Raw genomic sequence first — 17,607 nt, 5'->3', positions numbered from 1 at the left:
AGGAGGCTGAGAATAACCCTGAGAGAAGAGGCTCAAATGGGTTCTGTTTGATGGTTTCACTGAAATTGTCAATTCACTCAGGGGCACATGGAGGAGGTGCAGGGTGTGTTTGAGTGTGTGTCCTTGTGTACATGTCAGTTTGATGAGATTTTTATCACCTGATAAAGTAGGTACGGCTCAACCAGGATGGAATGTGTGGGGGACAGAAGAATAGGGGTCACTGAACAAAGCCAAGAAGAAAACTTCAGTTGAACTGAAAGCTCCAATATATTCTCTCTGTAAGGTGTGTGTGTGTGTGTGTGTGTGTGTGTGTGTGTGTGTGTGTGTGTGTGTGTGTGTCAGTGAGTCTGTGTGTCTAAAGGAAAGCTTACCTGAGGAGTTTGGCATCAAACACTTTCTCAACATCATGCAGGACTGTTGGCAGGTACTTCAGAGCAGCAACCTGATGACACACACACACACACACACACACACACACACCACAAGTAAGTGTCTTGCAATCCTGTGGAAGCTGTTGGTGAACAGAAGGTGACTTGGTCATCAAACTCTGATCACAAGTGTGAGAAAATATCTGCCGTTGTTTCAGATGGCCACTTGTGTGTCTGCCTAACTTTCTGTGACTCAATCTGTTTGTATGTCTGCCTTGGTGTAAGTAGTTAGAATGAGAGGAAGACATTAAGCAGCAGAATAGTGATAAAGTCAGAATCAGGTTGAAATATCACATTAGAGAGGTTGGAGCATGAGGAGGAGCAGGAAGATGAGACAGGTATATGTAAAAAATAAAAATAAAAAAATAAAAAGTATGGTGTGCAGAGTGAACATGCATCATTACCCTAAGCAGCAGAGTGGTGGTGTAGTCTGTTCTCATCAGGCTGTTGATGGACTCAAAGAGCCTCCTCAGCGAATCTTCAAACTCTGCCTGCTCCTTCCCCTCGTACAGCCTAGGATGGCAAGAGGAAATTAATAGAAATGCAACAGAGGAAACAGAGAAGGGTAGAAAGACAGAAGCATGACACGAGATTCAGAAAACATGACGTGACATGATTAGCTAGAAAAGGATGGAAGGATCGAGGAAGGAATTGAAAGAAGACAGTGTCAAAACAAGGATGGACAATTCATTCAGGGTTTAGTTCACAGTATCTCTTATACTTGTTTTCTTCCGTTACTTGTACCCTTTTTATCATCGGTCACTGCCATCACTTGAGCCAGGCGTGAGTTCATGACTGATGATTTTTATATCTAGTCAATGCGTCAAAGTGCATAACCCAAAGGATTATCACGCAAAATAGGCCAATGCTCCGTCTTACATAGGAACTTGTTGCTTTTCTTTTACTAAAGCATGCACTTACAGCCAAGCCTTACATCCACACATTTCATAAAGAAACCTTGTTTTGTACTGACTCATCCCTGTTGTGCTAACTACTTTGTTATACATTGTTTTCTAAGAAAATGTAGTAGTGATACTGACATATGATAATTTGGTATATAATAACTTGGAAATCTACTTTTATTGTGACTCCATAACAAACCTACCTTGTATTTTCCCCTTGACAGAGTTTATTCCCAGCTTTAAGGCGTTCTGTTGTTTCTAAAAACAACCAGTGATTCCGCTAGGATTTAAATTATTTTGCAGTACTATAGTTGTTTTTCATCCCAGTTTAAATTGATTCAAAGTTAGTAATGATAATGTTTGTTATCTTCAATTGAGCCAGTGCTTTCTCTGCGCTAACTCAGAGTAATCTAGCAACAAGTGAAATTACACCTAGATCCTTGTGTTTCTATGTAAATGGGGCATCAACTGAATTAGCTGCAGTTCCTCACTTCTTCTTTCAATAATATGGTTGAAAATTAATTTAACATGAAGGTGCTATATTGCACTTTAACCTTCAAGTCAATATTTCATTGTATGAATGAAGCTGTAAGACCATGACAACAAATATGTCTTATACTGCCTACATTACAGTAGGTAATGCTAGAGATACCCAGTACACACTTGTAATTCAATGCACTATATTCTATTATAGGGATGCAGCAACCTAATGCAGTATTATGTTGCCATGGTAAAACTAAACATTACAGACTGCAGTGATTATAACAATCCTCCTCTGAATTAACAAAAAAAAAACTGGGTTATCTGTGTTGCTGCAACACCCACACATTCATCTACCATCCCTTCAGTCTAACTTCCTCCACCCCAAGCAAACTTCTCTCTCATCCATCTCTCCGCCTCTTTCCTTCCCCTCGTCTCCTCACTATCTCTGTGTGATTCAGTGGAGCTGTGCTGTTGTTAATTACAATAGAAGTTATGAGTGCTGGAGGGAAGGATTAGCATGTGGCACACTGTGAATTTAGCATGTGGGGGGAGGGATTACGTGGTAACACATGGAGGTATTATCACAGGGCTCTTTGCAGAGTACAGTTATGATTATAGACGCATTGTCCTGCTTAATCCAGTGGCCCTGTCTGTGCATGAGTGTGTGTGTGTGTGTGTGTAGAGAGAGATAATGTCTAGATGTGTCAGGGTAAGTTGGTGTGATAACACCAGGTTCACACCACACACACTTCACTAAAATAGTTATAGTACAGTATACCATGGTAGGGTACCACTTTAATCCAACTTGAAAGATGTATGTGGAACCAAAAATAAGCCATGGGCTGTTGTTACAACTTCTACACACACACACACACACACACACACACAGGCACTCAATACCCACACATGAGCACAACAAAACATATACGTCATACTAGCTCAGTAAACTAATTCTGGAGACAGATGGAGAGAAGAGAGAGAGGGATGAAGGGCAGTGAATCAACAGGGTGTGGAGGGTGATGAGTGAGGGATACTGAGGAAAAGTCTGAAGAACGGAGGGAGTGGGAGGGAAAGTACAGAAGGAGGACGGCTCAACTGCATGTAGTTGTTGATAAGAAGAGGAAAAGGAAAAAAGAGAACAACAAGGCAAACATGTCCCTTGTGAATTATGAAAATATGAAAATGTCCCCTTGTTATGATTTATAATTGCAGTTCCCCACTGGAACAATCAGTAGAAATGTTCAATGCAGCAATAAAGTAGTGAGATACAAGGTTTCCTCAGGTTTGGTCAGATTTGAAATGTTGATATGTTGCATGACACATTTTGAGTGAATACATTGTGCAGTGTACAACATTGCTCTGATGCATCAAAAAGTATAATAAAAATGATTGCTCCTCTAAGGCTGATCAGTCAAACTTTTAAAAATGCAAGAATGGTCCAATGAGTCACACAATTACCCAGAGTATTGTCAAATCCTATTTGTGTTTAAGAGTTTATTCATGCAGACAATGGAACAAACATTGTAGACCCCTTAGGGCAATCAGTATAACTCATCAATATAGTGTTTGGTCAGTAAAGCCTGGGATTTCTGTATCCAATGGATGGAATGGAGTAAACAGACTCACTGTGATCGCAGCTCTTCATGTCATGAACGTTATGTTATTATGAACTATTTATCAATATTTAGGATATGCTCTCATTATTATTATTATTATTACTAGATATTATGTCTTCCTATCATGAAATAACACAGTTAGAAAGCCTTTGTGAGAACTAAGAAAGATTACATAATCATAATGTAAGATCTCATTGGAAACGGAAGTAATAATAATAATAATAATAATAATAATAATAATAATAATGATCCTTCATCACATTAATGAGAAAAGAAGTTTATATTAAAAAAAGATTTTTATGTAACGAGATGAATGCAATGTGCTTCCATAGAAGAAAGTGTGAAAAAAAGGTGAGATTTAAAGATGAGGGGAGGGATGGAAAGAAAGAGGACGAGGTGAGACAGAGGAGAAATATAGAACATAGCAGGTGCTTCGGGGAAGGAAAAAGAAACAACTACATCTGATGAACCAGACTACAAGGAAGTAATGTGAAATCTATAGAGCATGAAGGACAGAAATAAGGTGAAGGAAAGAGCAAGATGTGGTACAGCAAACATCACACATTCCTAATAGACTCTGCATGAACATGAAGCCAGTTTGACAAGCTAATAAATCTTCAGTGCCGCCTATTTAACTATTAAAGACTGCTGGTCTTGATGGTGATGATGATGGAGCCTTACAGATGCAGTGGCTCCCTTGAATACCTGATTCTCTGTTGGCATGCCAAGGCCTTATAGGAGGAGACATTTGCTGTGAAAACTTTAGATGCAGAGCAAATTGAAGTTGTCGGCTGCAGGTAGTTGGGGGATGACAGATAGAGGAGGAGAGAAAGAGTGAGATTTATCGCTTCAGAGATACCCAGGGGAGGCTGGCGACTAGAACTCACTCAATCCAGGAGTAGTAGAGCTACACACACACACACACACACACACACACACACACACACACACACACACACACATAGAAGTATGCTTAAATGTATGTGTGGGCCATTATACATGCTCATAAACACACACTCAACCACATTAATGCATCCATCCAGTATGTGCAGGATCCACACAAATCTGCACAAAATGAATAAACAAACAAACACAACCACCACATTGATAAACAAACACATCAATTTCGACAAACAAAGCCCAGGATGCCCTCTAGAAGATAAAAAAAGACTGACCTCATTGACCAGTGGAATTCAAATGACAAACACATACAACAGACACACACACACTCAACTCAGTTATACAACCATTAATACACTGCTTCTAACACAACTCAACAATTCACACATTGCATTCTTGAACAAGAACTCAATTACGCACACAATTGTGTCTTATGTAGCAAAAACACAAACACACACACAGCTACTCACGTAGCCCATAGGCAAGACACATAACACTTGCTGTATATCATATTTCTGATCTGTCAGCATCAATTCTTGCACTGGAGTTATAAATGGTGTTTACATTTATCGTATTGTGCAGCTCTCGGCTCAGCACAGTGGGTGTCATAAGTCTCTCCTGCAGGAACTTTGTCTGTCTGGTGTTTCGTTGGCTACCCATTCAGAAGCCCTGCCCTGTCATTAGCTCTCATTTGGACGCTGCACTTCATCATCAATGCTTATTAGCAATGTTAGTGCTTTAATCAGCAGCCTTTTCTCACAGAGCTGTCAAAATCGATTACTCCTGCAGTGTCACTGGGCTCTGTGTGTGTTCAAGGATCTCGGTTTGCATCATTGTAGGTCCAAAAAGAAATTAGTAGTCAGTCATTATCATAATGATCAGTCCACAAACACTCACTGAGAGTAAAGCATGCGTGAGCGGACGATGAACTTGAAGATGTACTCGAGGGCTTTAAGGGTTCGGAGGATGGGCTCACACTGTTCACCTCTGCTGGTCACATCCAGATACCTCTTCAACACCGACATCAGCTTTCTGAGAGAGAATGATATGAGAAAGAGATGAGAAAGAAAGAGAGAGAGTTGGGGGAAGAAACAGAATCCAGGCAGAAAGAAAAGAGAAAAAAAAACAAAATCATTCAGACAGAATTGTCATTCCCTTTCTGACGCTCCACAAGTTGAAGAATGAATCACCAACTCCATTTTTCACTTCCATAGAGCAGAAAGACAGAGTGCAACAGAGTGAGAGTTACAGAACGAAAGGGAGGAAGACTGGCAGGGATGTGGAGGTGGCAAAATGGCAAAATAGTATTTCACACCTCAACAGATCTTTCACACAGCTCACACACAGTTTTATTCAGGGTTCGAATTATGATTTCATGTTTGTGGTAGTCTATGAGCAGCAAATTTTGAGCATTAAACATTTCATTTCCTGCATTCTGGTGAATTTTTATGCACCTATTTACCTTTTTCTGAATCAATGTATGCTGAAATATCTTTATGTAAAGGGAAACAGATTACAATCCAAATATAAAAACATAATGGAATATTTTACAATAAGGCTCTCAGGCATTCTGTAATTGCTGTATTTTAATGGATTAATAAAGCCCTGGACTGTAATATTTCAGATGTGTTGAAGCAAGATTTCTGCTCATGTTCAAAACTTTGTGCACATTCAAAATATATCCCATCTGTGCTATTCGTCGTCGTGATATTTTGAGAAAAATAAAGTGATAATAGGCTATTACAAGAATAAAGTCACTATATTTCAGAAAATAATCTACCTGCACCATAGCCTGCTGTGCATTACGCGATTGCTCTGCTGATACGGTAGATCTCAGACCTCCTGACAGACACAGAGCCCCGTTTGAGACTCTGGTCTCTGAATGAGACAAAGTTTAGGGAAGTGGCTGTACGCTGCTATACATCGGAGGTGGGAAACCGAAACTATGACAGAAATACACAGAGCACAAACGGGACACATCTGCACAGACTACGGACGGAAGGCGCGCTGCTCATCTCTATTTTTACAGCGAGAGTGGACACTAAGCGACGCACAGGTCTGCTTCAGATCTCCGTGTGTTTAGGAAAAGTGCTTTATTTGTGATTTAAATAATGGTGCAGATGATTTTTAGAGACCCCCACAGGTGTATGGTTTTACTGCTTTCATGGGAGCTCATCCTCTCTCCATGGGAGCTCAGCTCCTATGTAATTCGAACCCTGGTTTTATTTGCCCTCAGATGCATGGTGAAAAAAAAAACAACACATCCATCTTTAGACACAGACATATTACGGTGTGTCAAAGCAGGGGTTGTGGGTGGCACAGAGTTCAGTACAAGTTTATGACCTACCCGCATTTCTCTGCCCAAAATTTCAACTGTATAATCTCAATGGCATGCAATACTAGCCTATTCATAACACACCAAAAACAATACTGTAGCCCACAAGAGAGTGGATATCACATCCATACAGGGATAGTAGTATACAGTTGTTAAAACATAATAAAATATATGACACACTGGAGACTTTTGGCTTTGTGGTGGCTCTATTTCCAGGAAATGGCAGCAGGGGATCACCCACTAACTGGTTTAAAACTACCCAATCCTCTTATACAATAAAAGTCCCCTTAAAAATTAACTCTAGTCTGGCCTCACTGCTGCCAGGGTGGTCCTGAAATTATTACCAACATTATAACCACTCAGTCTTCCCAGGTTTTGTTTTGGTGCATGGCTTAAAGGCAAGCACAGGAGGATTTATTCTTTTTTAAGAGCAAGAGATATGGAGTGTAAAATGTAGTGAGAGGGAGTTAAAGAGTTTTACATAATAGCCTCTGGGCTGATAGGCGTTAAGCTGCGTTGACCCTCTTAAAGAGGGTGAACACCAACACACTGGCAGGGGAGGGATGATGGAGGGATGATGGAGGGACAGATGAGTAGATGGAGTGAAGAACAGACAAAAAAAGCAGTAAAGAGAGCAGGACGAGTCAGAAATGCTTTTAATTTCCTAACTGAAGCTTTGGCAATGCTAACAAATGTTGTCTTAGTGCCCACTGAATCAAGTTAAGTGAATTAACAGAGAGTAAGAAGCAGACAGAAGTGTTTGGTGTTCATGCCTGAGTGCTTTAGCTGCTACTCCACAGAGAGACAGGGCTAAAACTCTAATCCTGTTCAGTCAAGTGCTCCAAAGGCCAACACACACCTCCAGTGGCTGGCAGCTGGATGCAGCGCCGTATTAACATTAGATCTTCAGGTGTCACTTAATTTACCACAATAGGTTTAACTTGTATACCTGTGGCATGGAGTATGGCATGTGCATGTGATTCCGGATGGGACAACCAGCATGTCTGCATTTCTGGTACCGTACTTTAAGCTGCTCTGTCCAACTTTCTAGGAACCACAAAACAGTTGTTTTTTTTCACTCGATGACAAAGTATTTATTGAGATAATCTAATCATAATTCCGAAGAGGTGGGAGAATTGCCTCATGAAAGATCATGTAGAGAACATCGCTGAATCACTGCTTATGTTTTCACAAAAAAGAAGTATATGTTTTTTGTATGTTTGTTGACATGAAGTCTAACACTGTCATTATACATAAACTTAGGTCATACCTAAATGAAGTACTCTGGCATTTTATGAAGCCCAAAGTAAAATAATATAAACCTTAAGTAGCCATTTGAGCTCAGTGAGTGTAGCAGATTCAATAAGAATATGTATTTGCTTACTCAAGACATTAACAGGATGGTTGCATCAGCATACTGATTTGCGACTGACATTTATCTACTTATTATATTTTGCTCTTATACACCTTATATGTTGCTTGCCTACAATGTTTATATTTGTCTTGTTGCTTCTTTCAAAGTCAGAAGGCTTAAAATATAAATGTGCCTTTCTTTGTCTCATTCACATTAAGTTTTCTGATGAGAAAAGTAGGAGAAACATCTGATGCAAGACATTCATGGTAATGAGAATTGTACCTTCTTTCATTCAGGAAGCGCATACAAAACGTAACAGAATGACATGAAAGGAAGTGGGCTGTGATCCAGGAAGTAACCTACTTGTAGGCCAGTGTAGCGCTGAAATGCTGCTTGATGTAGGCCTCCAACACTGTGTTGAAGTGCTGAAACTTTCTGTCAGCGATCAGACCTATGATGTATATCTGGCAGACAGAAGGGAGAAACAGAGAGACGGAGTGGGTTACTTGTTTACATTGCAGTAGACATTTACAAGGCAGATAAGAAGTTATGTACAATCATCTGATAGACATGTCTATTTGGAAAAAGATGGCTAGGTAGACGCAAAGATGTCAGACTCGATACGCACAGAGACAGCCTGTCACGAAATCAGCTGCATCTGTTGACAAGCCACACACACAAAGTTACACACACACACACACACACACACACAACACTATCCAGGTAAACACACACCACACACTCACCAAGGCGTCAAACACGAGGATGTCGTAGTCGTCAGTCTGAGAGTGTTCCATCATGATGTTGAACAAGGCATCCAGAGTGTCCTGGAGAAACTACACACACATACAGACAGGGGAGAGGTTTGGTGAGAGCACGTGCGCGCACACACGCGCACACACACACACACACACACACACACACACACACACACACACACACACACACTTGTATTCACACCACTCACCTTGACCACCTCCTCTCCATCAATGATTTTGAGTTTCTCCAGGTTTTCTCTGAGGAGTTCGGGTCGAGTCCTCCACTTGAGCAGCCCCAGCAGGCCCACTGGAGAGGAGACACACACAGAGTACGTTTTCTGTTCAGCTGTCTTAAACACAGCTGTCTTGCTGTATTCTTTGTTGTAGAATATCAATTTCTAAATTGTACTTTTTCACTTTGTCCTTGAATATTTGACAATGGGTGTCTCCTCCTGTGTTGTGCAGAATACCTATAAACTGTTAAACTGACATAACCTGTCAGTGACTTGGCACTTTTTAATATAATGCAAAAGATGATAAAATTAGAAGTTGAAGTTGAGAAGTAGTTACACTGTACTGAAATTAGAGCTGAAACAATTAGTAAATTTCTCAATTGCTCAACAGAAAATAAATTGGCAACAATATGATTATTTTTAATTTTTGGGTTATAATTTTAAATATACAGTATATTATGTATTATATATAATATTCTAAGCATATATATATATATATATGCTTAGAATATTATTTTTCTTAGAATTCTGTGGACAGGGTCGATTCATGTAAAAAAAGATTTGATGGATTAATCAACAACGAAAGTAATAGTTAGCTGCAAACCTAACCTAAAATTAGGTTTTTTTTAAAGTTCATCTCTGATTGATAAGCAACAAAGTAGCAATTTGTCAAGTAATAATTTGTCATAGTAACAGTACCTGTACCTCTGCTTAGTGAGACTTTCAGCTGCATATTGAAATCCACAGTTTCTGTCATTAATTCTACTACAGTTTGACATGGGGCAGATTTCCAGGTCTCTGTAGGGCTGCCCGCCTGAAGCTCACTGCTTTTCCTGTCCAATAATTTCTAACTCACCAAGCCAAGTTGCACATCTGGTGGGTGGCCCCAAACAACACAGTGTGCATGCATGCCTGAGAGTCTTTGCGCGTGTGTGTGTGTGTGTGTGTGTGTGTGTGTGTGTGTGTGTGTGTGTGTGTGTGTGTGTGTGGGAAGGGGGGGGTTACAGGTGATTAATACTGCAGGATAATGTTCATTATAGTGATGGACTGGTTTCCTCAGTAACAGCTGTTACACTGCACCTGTGCCTGATGCACCTTACTGTCTAGAATGTACGTGCGTGTATGCATTTGTAGATGTGGACATGCACTTCAGTGTATGTGTGTGTGTGTGTGTGTGTGTGTGTGTGTGTGTGTGTGCCTGCCAGAGTGTGTAGGACAAAATGACAACACTCCTCACCACTGAAACCCATGTATACACACAGTTCCCCCTATACTGTGCTTACTATCCCATGACCATGACATGTCACACATACCCTCTAGTAGTTCTGGCACCATTAACCTAATTCATGTTATGGAAAAACTCTGGAGCAGCACAACTCCTATTCACATAGGTAAAAAATGTTCGGGAGACTTTAATGACTTACACAGAAGCATTTAATGGAATCTCGGCCTAGGAGACTTTAGGATTAAACAGCACAGTATCCCAATTTCTGAAGTTGCTGTCTTCCTGTAGGTGTATTTACTGTATTAAACTCATACTGGTTAGCTGGACCTTCAATGTAAACAAAGATATTGTGGGCGCCGTAAACACATAGGCTTACCTAATTAATTTACCAAACACCTCAGCACAGACCGAAAACAATGTCAGTTTGACAATACTGCAGTAGAGCCTAGAGCCTACAGATGTGTTAACTTCCTCCCCTGACCTTGGCAGGATGGGAGAGCTTGAGGCAGCACTGTCTTATCATACAGCAGTTACGTCTCCCGTCATCTATGGAGACATAGAGCTGAACTACTCCTCTGCCCGAGACAGGTTATAACCTACTGCTGTTATGACCTGAATGAATGAGACCTGGGGTACCACTGTCTCAACTTATATAGCATGAGTTCGTAAGCTGGATATTCCACCACAATTAACATACTGTTGACTCACCGTTGGCTGGACGTCTCCTTTAACCTAACCTTGTCTCAACCTTTAGTCATCAGGATGCAACTTTTAGCACTAAACCTAAAAATAACACTTGGCCTAATGAGGTCAGACAGGGTTGCAGGTTACCTGCATTACACTACCAAGTCTATGGGTTTTCTAGGGAGAAATGCAAATGTCCCAACCATTTAGCCCAAGAGAAGACGGTATGCATTATGAACAGTATATCCAGTAGTGATTTCAGATATGTCCTCTACCAATTTCACAGCCAACAGATGATTCATTGTCTTGGTCTGGCCTTATTACTCTGTTGAAAGAAGATGTTAATTCATGTTTTCTGATGTGTCAGGTTTCATTTTCAAACACCCTGCTCCTCATAATTTCTGCCCTAACCTTTCTTCAACCTTTGTGTGTAGAAGGGCGTGTGTGTTTCTGGATGAAAGTTTTTTAGCCTGCCAAGTCTCTAGAGTAGCTTAATGTCAGCCCAATGTTACAAAGGGGCTATTTGAACACTGTAACACCTGTCCCACACACATATACAAACAACACACATATGCCTACCATTCTGGGTGAGTTTGGTGGAGCAGACCAGGGTGGAGATGCTGAAGCTGTCTCTAGAGCTGACTGAGAGGCCTCCACTCCCTGACACGCTGCTGGAGCTACGGCTCAGTGGTGCCACCTTATGGGGGTCGCCATGGTGGTAGCGGGTCGAGGGCAACGACAAGTAGCAGTTCACATCTTCCATGCGCTTGCTGTCACCCTGAGAGGACAATATGAGGGAGTCATTTTCAACCTTATAATGTTGACACACCAGTAATGCCACTACTTGCTAATGACGGCACAGATGTTTGGTGGCTTCCGCAGCAGCATTGGGATGAGAATTTTATTTTCTGTTTCTGTTTTTTAGAAAATGGAAACACAGGAGAAGAAGTCACTTTGGTTTGTTAGACTTGCAGTGATTTATCAGTGAATCCTGAAGGAAGAAATGACAAACAATAAAAAAGTTGCCAATTCCACAGCAGTAATCCTCTGTGATCACTATGCCTTATCTAACTCTACCTAACTCAACTTTGGTTTGTAAACTCACAACTTTGGAAACACTGGGGCCAGGACAGGTTAGAAGAATTAGAGTAGAATTAGAATATGAGGAAAAGAGACAGGATATCTTGGCATATTGATTTTCTGTTTTGTTTATCCGTTTTCTTTACGTGATCATACTTTACCTACATTACATTTTCCATAAATAAATTTACCATCTTCAGGTCATAGATTCATTCGGGCCTCAAACCTCAACTCTGCCCTCCTTAATGCCAAAGCAGTAAGTAATAATGAGTGAGTGGGTGGGTGGGAAAAGCAGGGAATAAGAGATTTAAGCCATGAGTGGCACAGAGATGGAGAGGAATGCAGGGATAACGAGATATAATCGAGAAAGAGGGCACATGCGGACCATCCATTTGGTCTTTGAGTGAATCACGAGTAATTAATCTTCATTGCGTTTGGCATTTAATCAATAGGGGGATTCAATCTTAGCTTAGGCTCATTTGGCAGGAAATCTATTTGGCTTCACTCAACCTGCGTGGCCATAATCTCCCGTCCAGACTCACTATGTCTGTGTCTGCTTTGACAATGGTTATAAGAACTGTTACAGTATATACCAGAGATCTTCAACAGGGGATCTGGGACCCCTAAGGGATCCTCAGAGTTACTGCAGGGGGGCCACCAAATTATTGTTTGATACATTTTTTTATCTTTCTTCTCAAACATGAATCCAACATCTTCATAGTAAAGCCTTTTTTGTGATTTGTTTTTTTTATTATTATTAACACAACATTGATGATAGGCTTACTGGCCTTACTTAGGAAGCATCCACAAATACAGTTAAGCTTAAGGATTCACTGTGTATGTTTAACATTAAAATATGATGTATACATATATACATATGTCAATAATTATTGTTTTAATAGCTTAGTATTGTATGCACCATAAAAAGGTATGTGTAGGTTTTGGCCGCCCTACACGTCATTGTAGGCCCAGTTCAGTATGCAACTCAATTTCATACAACATGTACTGTAGTAGGTGGTCCCTGCTCCGTCTGTCTTTCAGCTATGGGTCCTTGGCCTAAAAAAGATTGAAGAGCCCTGGTATATACAGTATATTTCAGACAAATGGTGTATCTGCCTTTTTCTATCATGTTTCAGGCAAATAGTTCAGTAGTGCTTCAGGGACTTGTAAAGCCTATCACTCATTTTTCATTCACGATTATATAACCTCCAGAATTAGATGGTAAATGGCATTGAGCTGTAGTACAGTTAGAATAATCTTTATTTTGATTCATGTCTGACCATGAATGATGTACCAAAAAAAAAAAAGATTAACCACCAGTTGGTGAGTCACCATTTTCATTTGACATGCTTCTTAAAAAAGATTCCAGGTATATTGTTGTTGGGCTGGTTCAAATCCAAAACGTGTTGGTCCAACAAAAGTAATGAGGTGTGGGCGCCCCGATAGCTCAGTTTGTAGAGCGGACGCCCGCATATAGAGGTTTACTCCTCGACTCAGCGGGCCCGGGTTCGACTCTGACCTGCGGTCCTTTGCTGCATGTCATTCCCCCTCTCTCTCCCCTTTCATTTCTTCAGCTGTCCTGTCAATAAAGGCCTAAAAATGCCACACACATCAGTAATGAGGTGTGACCCCTTCTCATAATAAAAGGCTCACTGTGTCATTTATTACTCTCAGAGGAGTTTTAGCATCTGTATAAGTCTGGAGGGTCAAGAGGGGTGGAATTTGGGTGACAATAAATAAGTTGCACATCCACTTTTAAATGAATCAGGTTTTCAATGAGCTGATATTTGTCTCATCACCCTCATTTCCTTTCTGCAATAGTTCAATTTCTGGTTTTTACCTTGAAGACTACAAGGTCATGCAGTCCATCTTGTAGAACTGTCCCATCGTCCTTCATCAGACGCACAAAGGCCATGGCAAAGTTCTTCTCGCTCTTGTCCTTGGCTGGAGACGAAGGAAGCGGATTTGTAGACAGAAAGAGGGAGGGTCAGGGGAGAAACACATCAGGGAAATAGAAAGAGAGGAGGGTGGGGGAGAATCCAGGCATGGGAGGAAGAAGGACTACTGATTTGTATAATCAAGTGTGCATAAAGATGCTTAGGGTCATTTCCCAAATTGCTTCCAATCATTCAGTCCTTTCACTGTCCTATAATGCTCAGAGTGGAGGAGACTGTGTGAGATGACGTGCAGAATTAGAGAGGCTGATACTCACACTCCTGGGAAGAGCGGTGTCTGAACATGAAGCGTAAATGAATTCTGTGCATTTCTTCCAGAGGGACTGCCACCTGGAGGACATACCATTGTAGAATAAATAAATATATATATATATATATATATAAACAAAACAAAAAAAAACAGGTATCTTCAAATTTTACAGGTATACCATGAAATTGAGGGGTTTATTTTTTTGAAAGTTATGGCTGAAATGAGAAATGCAAATGCTATATAAACACCAAACACCTTCATGGAAATTGAAAAAAGTGTATTTTACAGACAGACGTACAAAATTCTACCACCAACTACTTTTGAATTGTTAGCTCTGCAACTCACGCACACACGCGCACACACACACACACACACCTTAATTGTCTCCATCCAGCGGGGCTGTTTGACTTGGTAGTAGATGACAGATCTGTACTCACTGACCGCCTTATCCCCTGCTCCCAGACAGATGGAGTTCTAGGAAAGAGAAAAAGTACATGTCATATTGAGATGAAGGATTTTGTGTGTGTGTGTGTGTGTGTGTGTGTGTGTGTGTGTGTGTGTGTGTGTGTGTGTGTGTGTGTGTGTGTGTGTGTGTGTGTGTGTGTGTGTGTGTGTGTCAAAAAATGGATTTTCATTCTGGGATAAAGCCACCTCAATGTGCCCCTGACTATGAGAGGGTGAATAAGCACTTAATCAGTGCCGTGTTTGCTCATTGGCCCATACCACCTTAATCTCTCAAACACTGCACATACACAATTCTGCACGTGCACACCCTCCCTCAAACTATACAGGAATACACAATTCCATCCGTTTACACTAATCCCTTTCAAAATCTGATGCTCTGTGCGACCTCGACCTCATCTCTGCATGCTGCTCACCTGTATGACCTTGCCCTCCTCATCACAGACCCACATGATGACCTCCACGTTTTTCTGTGTCGTCTTGTTGTATTTGTCGAAGTCGCCGCCTTGTAAGGTGAGGTAGATGTCATTGCGAACATCTCCCGGCATAATGATCTCTGGGAAGCCCAGCTTGCGGGCCACCACGGTGCTGCGGTCCACCAGGTGAGGGTATTCCTTCCGAATCTGAACTATGTCCCCCACCAGAGCCTTCATAGTCACCCACAGACCTGGAGGGAGTTGGGGGTAGAGAAAGAGGGTAGGCTATGAATTCATGTTTTACCAGTATACCTTTTTCAGGGACTTATTAACAACAGGATGTTTGCAATGAGTTCTCTTAAAAATAGATATTCTTAGACCCCTGACAAAGCATTTACACAATCACGAGACTCAGAATTGACTCAAGACTTGTGACTCTATACAAATGACCAACTGATGCATGGCACATATTGTCTAGGGTATGCAGCTACGTTTAAATGGGTCGTTCATCTGAAGAGTAATAACAAGTTAACAAGTTGACTAGAAACTCCATTTCATTGTGGGATTTCATATAAGGATGTCCATAGTCAGTAAAGAACTTTCATCATATCAACTGGCCAGCATTTGATATTCATTAGCGGTTAGTTCCTAATGTATTGCTTATTCACTCCTTGGAGAAGATTTTGTGAACATAACTGTACAGTGTCACAGGTCTGGAAGTGAGAAATATCCTCCTGTTGTACTTTAATCGTGACCAAAGTTGATCAGCCAAAACAGATTTGGAATTGGTATGTGTAGCGATCAAAGAGATACATTTAATATCTCACAGAACTTTGTGGGACCAAATATCAATACATTTAAGAACATTTACTTGGAAAAATAGCAGCCACTCCAGGCTATTTTAAATGAGGGATCCAGAGAGGAGTTTTTATTTCTCTCTGCAGGTAAGTAAATTAATATTAAAGCAAAATAAATGAATAAGGAATGTCAAGGCCCAGTACTGTTAAAACTAAATTTAAAACATTTAAAGATGTTTTCAGGACCTACAGAAACCTTGAAACATTCAGCGTGAGAGCTGAACTTAAAGTGAGATCCACTTTGTGTAAAATGCTCGTGCTTATCTATGGGGAGCATAATGTTAAAGTGTTCCAAGGTGAAGCGGGATGTGAAAATGTCTGCTGTTGTTACAGACTAGACTGTAATCAATAATACTATAAAATGTATGTTTCCTGTTTGCAAAAGGGATGTAAAACTGTTAAAATAGGCAGGAATTTAGTCCTAAACAATGTGGGCTCTCAAAGCTTTCAAAGAAATTATGTGGGGAAGTATAGACAAAGAACATGGAAAAAGGGGTGAGCTATTTTAGGGAAATTCATGTTGGTGAGATCTAGACTATGTCACAAACCCACATTTTCAAGGCTAACCACATACCTACAGGGAATACTGCGTGCGTGCGTGCGTGCGTGCGTGCGTGTCAGAAGCATCTCAAAGTAAGAGGAAGGAGAGTTTAGGGGTGAGTAATGTTAAGAACAGACATCTGGCAGCCTCACATGCTCCTTCCATATCAGCTCATATGGGTGCTCCTTTCATATCTAGGTTGTGCCCACGGCTTTCAGGAACGAGAGGAAAGATAAAAGCTGAGCGATATGATAGTGCCGTCCAATGTGGGGTTATGTGGAACAAGAACGTGTCACCCATAGGGGCTGTCAAAGTCAGCCATAAACATGAGGTAGCGGGCAGCAGACTGCCACATTGAGGGAGAAATAAAGTATTATGAAAACATCGGCTCGAGGGTGCATGCTATCCATCAGGATAATGTCCTCCTTTATTCTCACCCACAGAGCAGAGCAGAGAGAGGTGATTAGAAATGGCCATTTTGTCTGACCACAAACGACTGCAGCCTATACAGTCGAGTGGGAACCTTTCGTGCGCACAGGACAACTAACCTTGGCAGAATAGTCCCAATAGGAAACAGAGAGAGAAGCCTGTACGTTCAGAACAGTACCTTGTCCACCACTGTCTCCTCGTGATGCTGTCACTTTGTTCAGCAAGGTGTGGAGGAAGTCATTCTCAGCAACTACACTGGAGCCAAACAAACACACACACACACAAATGCACTTGAAAAACACAAAATTGTGCAGATGCTAAAACCTTCATACACAAAATTGCAATATTGCTATTTAATTACACGGAGGATTTGTGAGTCATGGAGGTGGAAAACTGGACATACGGGAAAAACGGGATGAAAAACTGCTTCTCCTCATCGCATTCGATCTTCCCTTTGATGAGATCGCTAATGTCCATTACTGCCAAGAAAAGGAAAACAAATGTGTCTGTGATGAGGAAAAATAAATAAAATGATATAGTCATGTATGATGTGGATTCACATCAGTTAACACAAATTTTGTACATAAATTTCTATCACACACTAGTCTAGCAGGCCAGACTATTGTACAAACCCTGATGGGTGTTTTCTGAGGTAATTGAGGATATAGACAACTTTGTTGAGCCTGTGGGAGAAATTAT

At 40.9% G+C, this 17,607-nt stretch overlaps 1 protein-coding gene across 1 annotated transcript in view; it reads right to left on the bottom strand.

Moving 5' to 3' along the window:
- dock2 (dedicator of cytokinesis 2) overlaps window positions 1–17,607 on the bottom strand; it is a 103,038-nt gene that overhangs the window by 77,842 nt on the left and 7,589 nt on the right. Inside the window, exons 11-23 of the mRNA XM_078260610.1 lie at window positions 17,312–17,387; window positions 17,087–17,163; window positions 15,082–15,332; window positions 14,579–14,677; window positions 14,211–14,283; window positions 13,839–13,942; window positions 11,498–11,696; window positions 8,986–9,083; window positions 8,765–8,854; window positions 8,382–8,482; window positions 5,227–5,361; window positions 833–941; window positions 372–442 (exon numbers count right to left, since the gene is read on the bottom strand). Coding sequence (XP_078116736.1) covers window positions 372–442; window positions 833–941; window positions 5,227–5,361; window positions 8,382–8,482; window positions 8,765–8,854; window positions 8,986–9,083; window positions 11,498–11,696; window positions 13,839–13,942; window positions 14,211–14,283; window positions 14,579–14,677; window positions 15,082–15,332; window positions 17,087–17,163; window positions 17,312–17,387 — 1,483 coding nt within the window. The remainder of the gene's footprint in view (window positions 1–371; window positions 443–832; window positions 942–5,226; window positions 5,362–8,381; window positions 8,483–8,764; window positions 8,855–8,985; window positions 9,084–11,497; window positions 11,697–13,838; window positions 13,943–14,210; window positions 14,284–14,578; window positions 14,678–15,081; window positions 15,333–17,086; window positions 17,164–17,311; window positions 17,388–17,607) is intronic.

This window comes from Sander vitreus, chromosome 10 (assembly GCF_031162955.1).
Source record: "Sander vitreus isolate 19-12246 chromosome 10, sanVit1, whole genome shotgun sequence".
Classification (NCBI taxonomy): domain Eukaryota; kingdom Metazoa; phylum Chordata; class Actinopteri; order Perciformes; family Percidae; genus Sander; species Sander vitreus.
The sequence above is the reverse complement of the archived record's forward strand: the minus strand, read 5'-3'. Positions and strand labels throughout refer to the sequence as shown.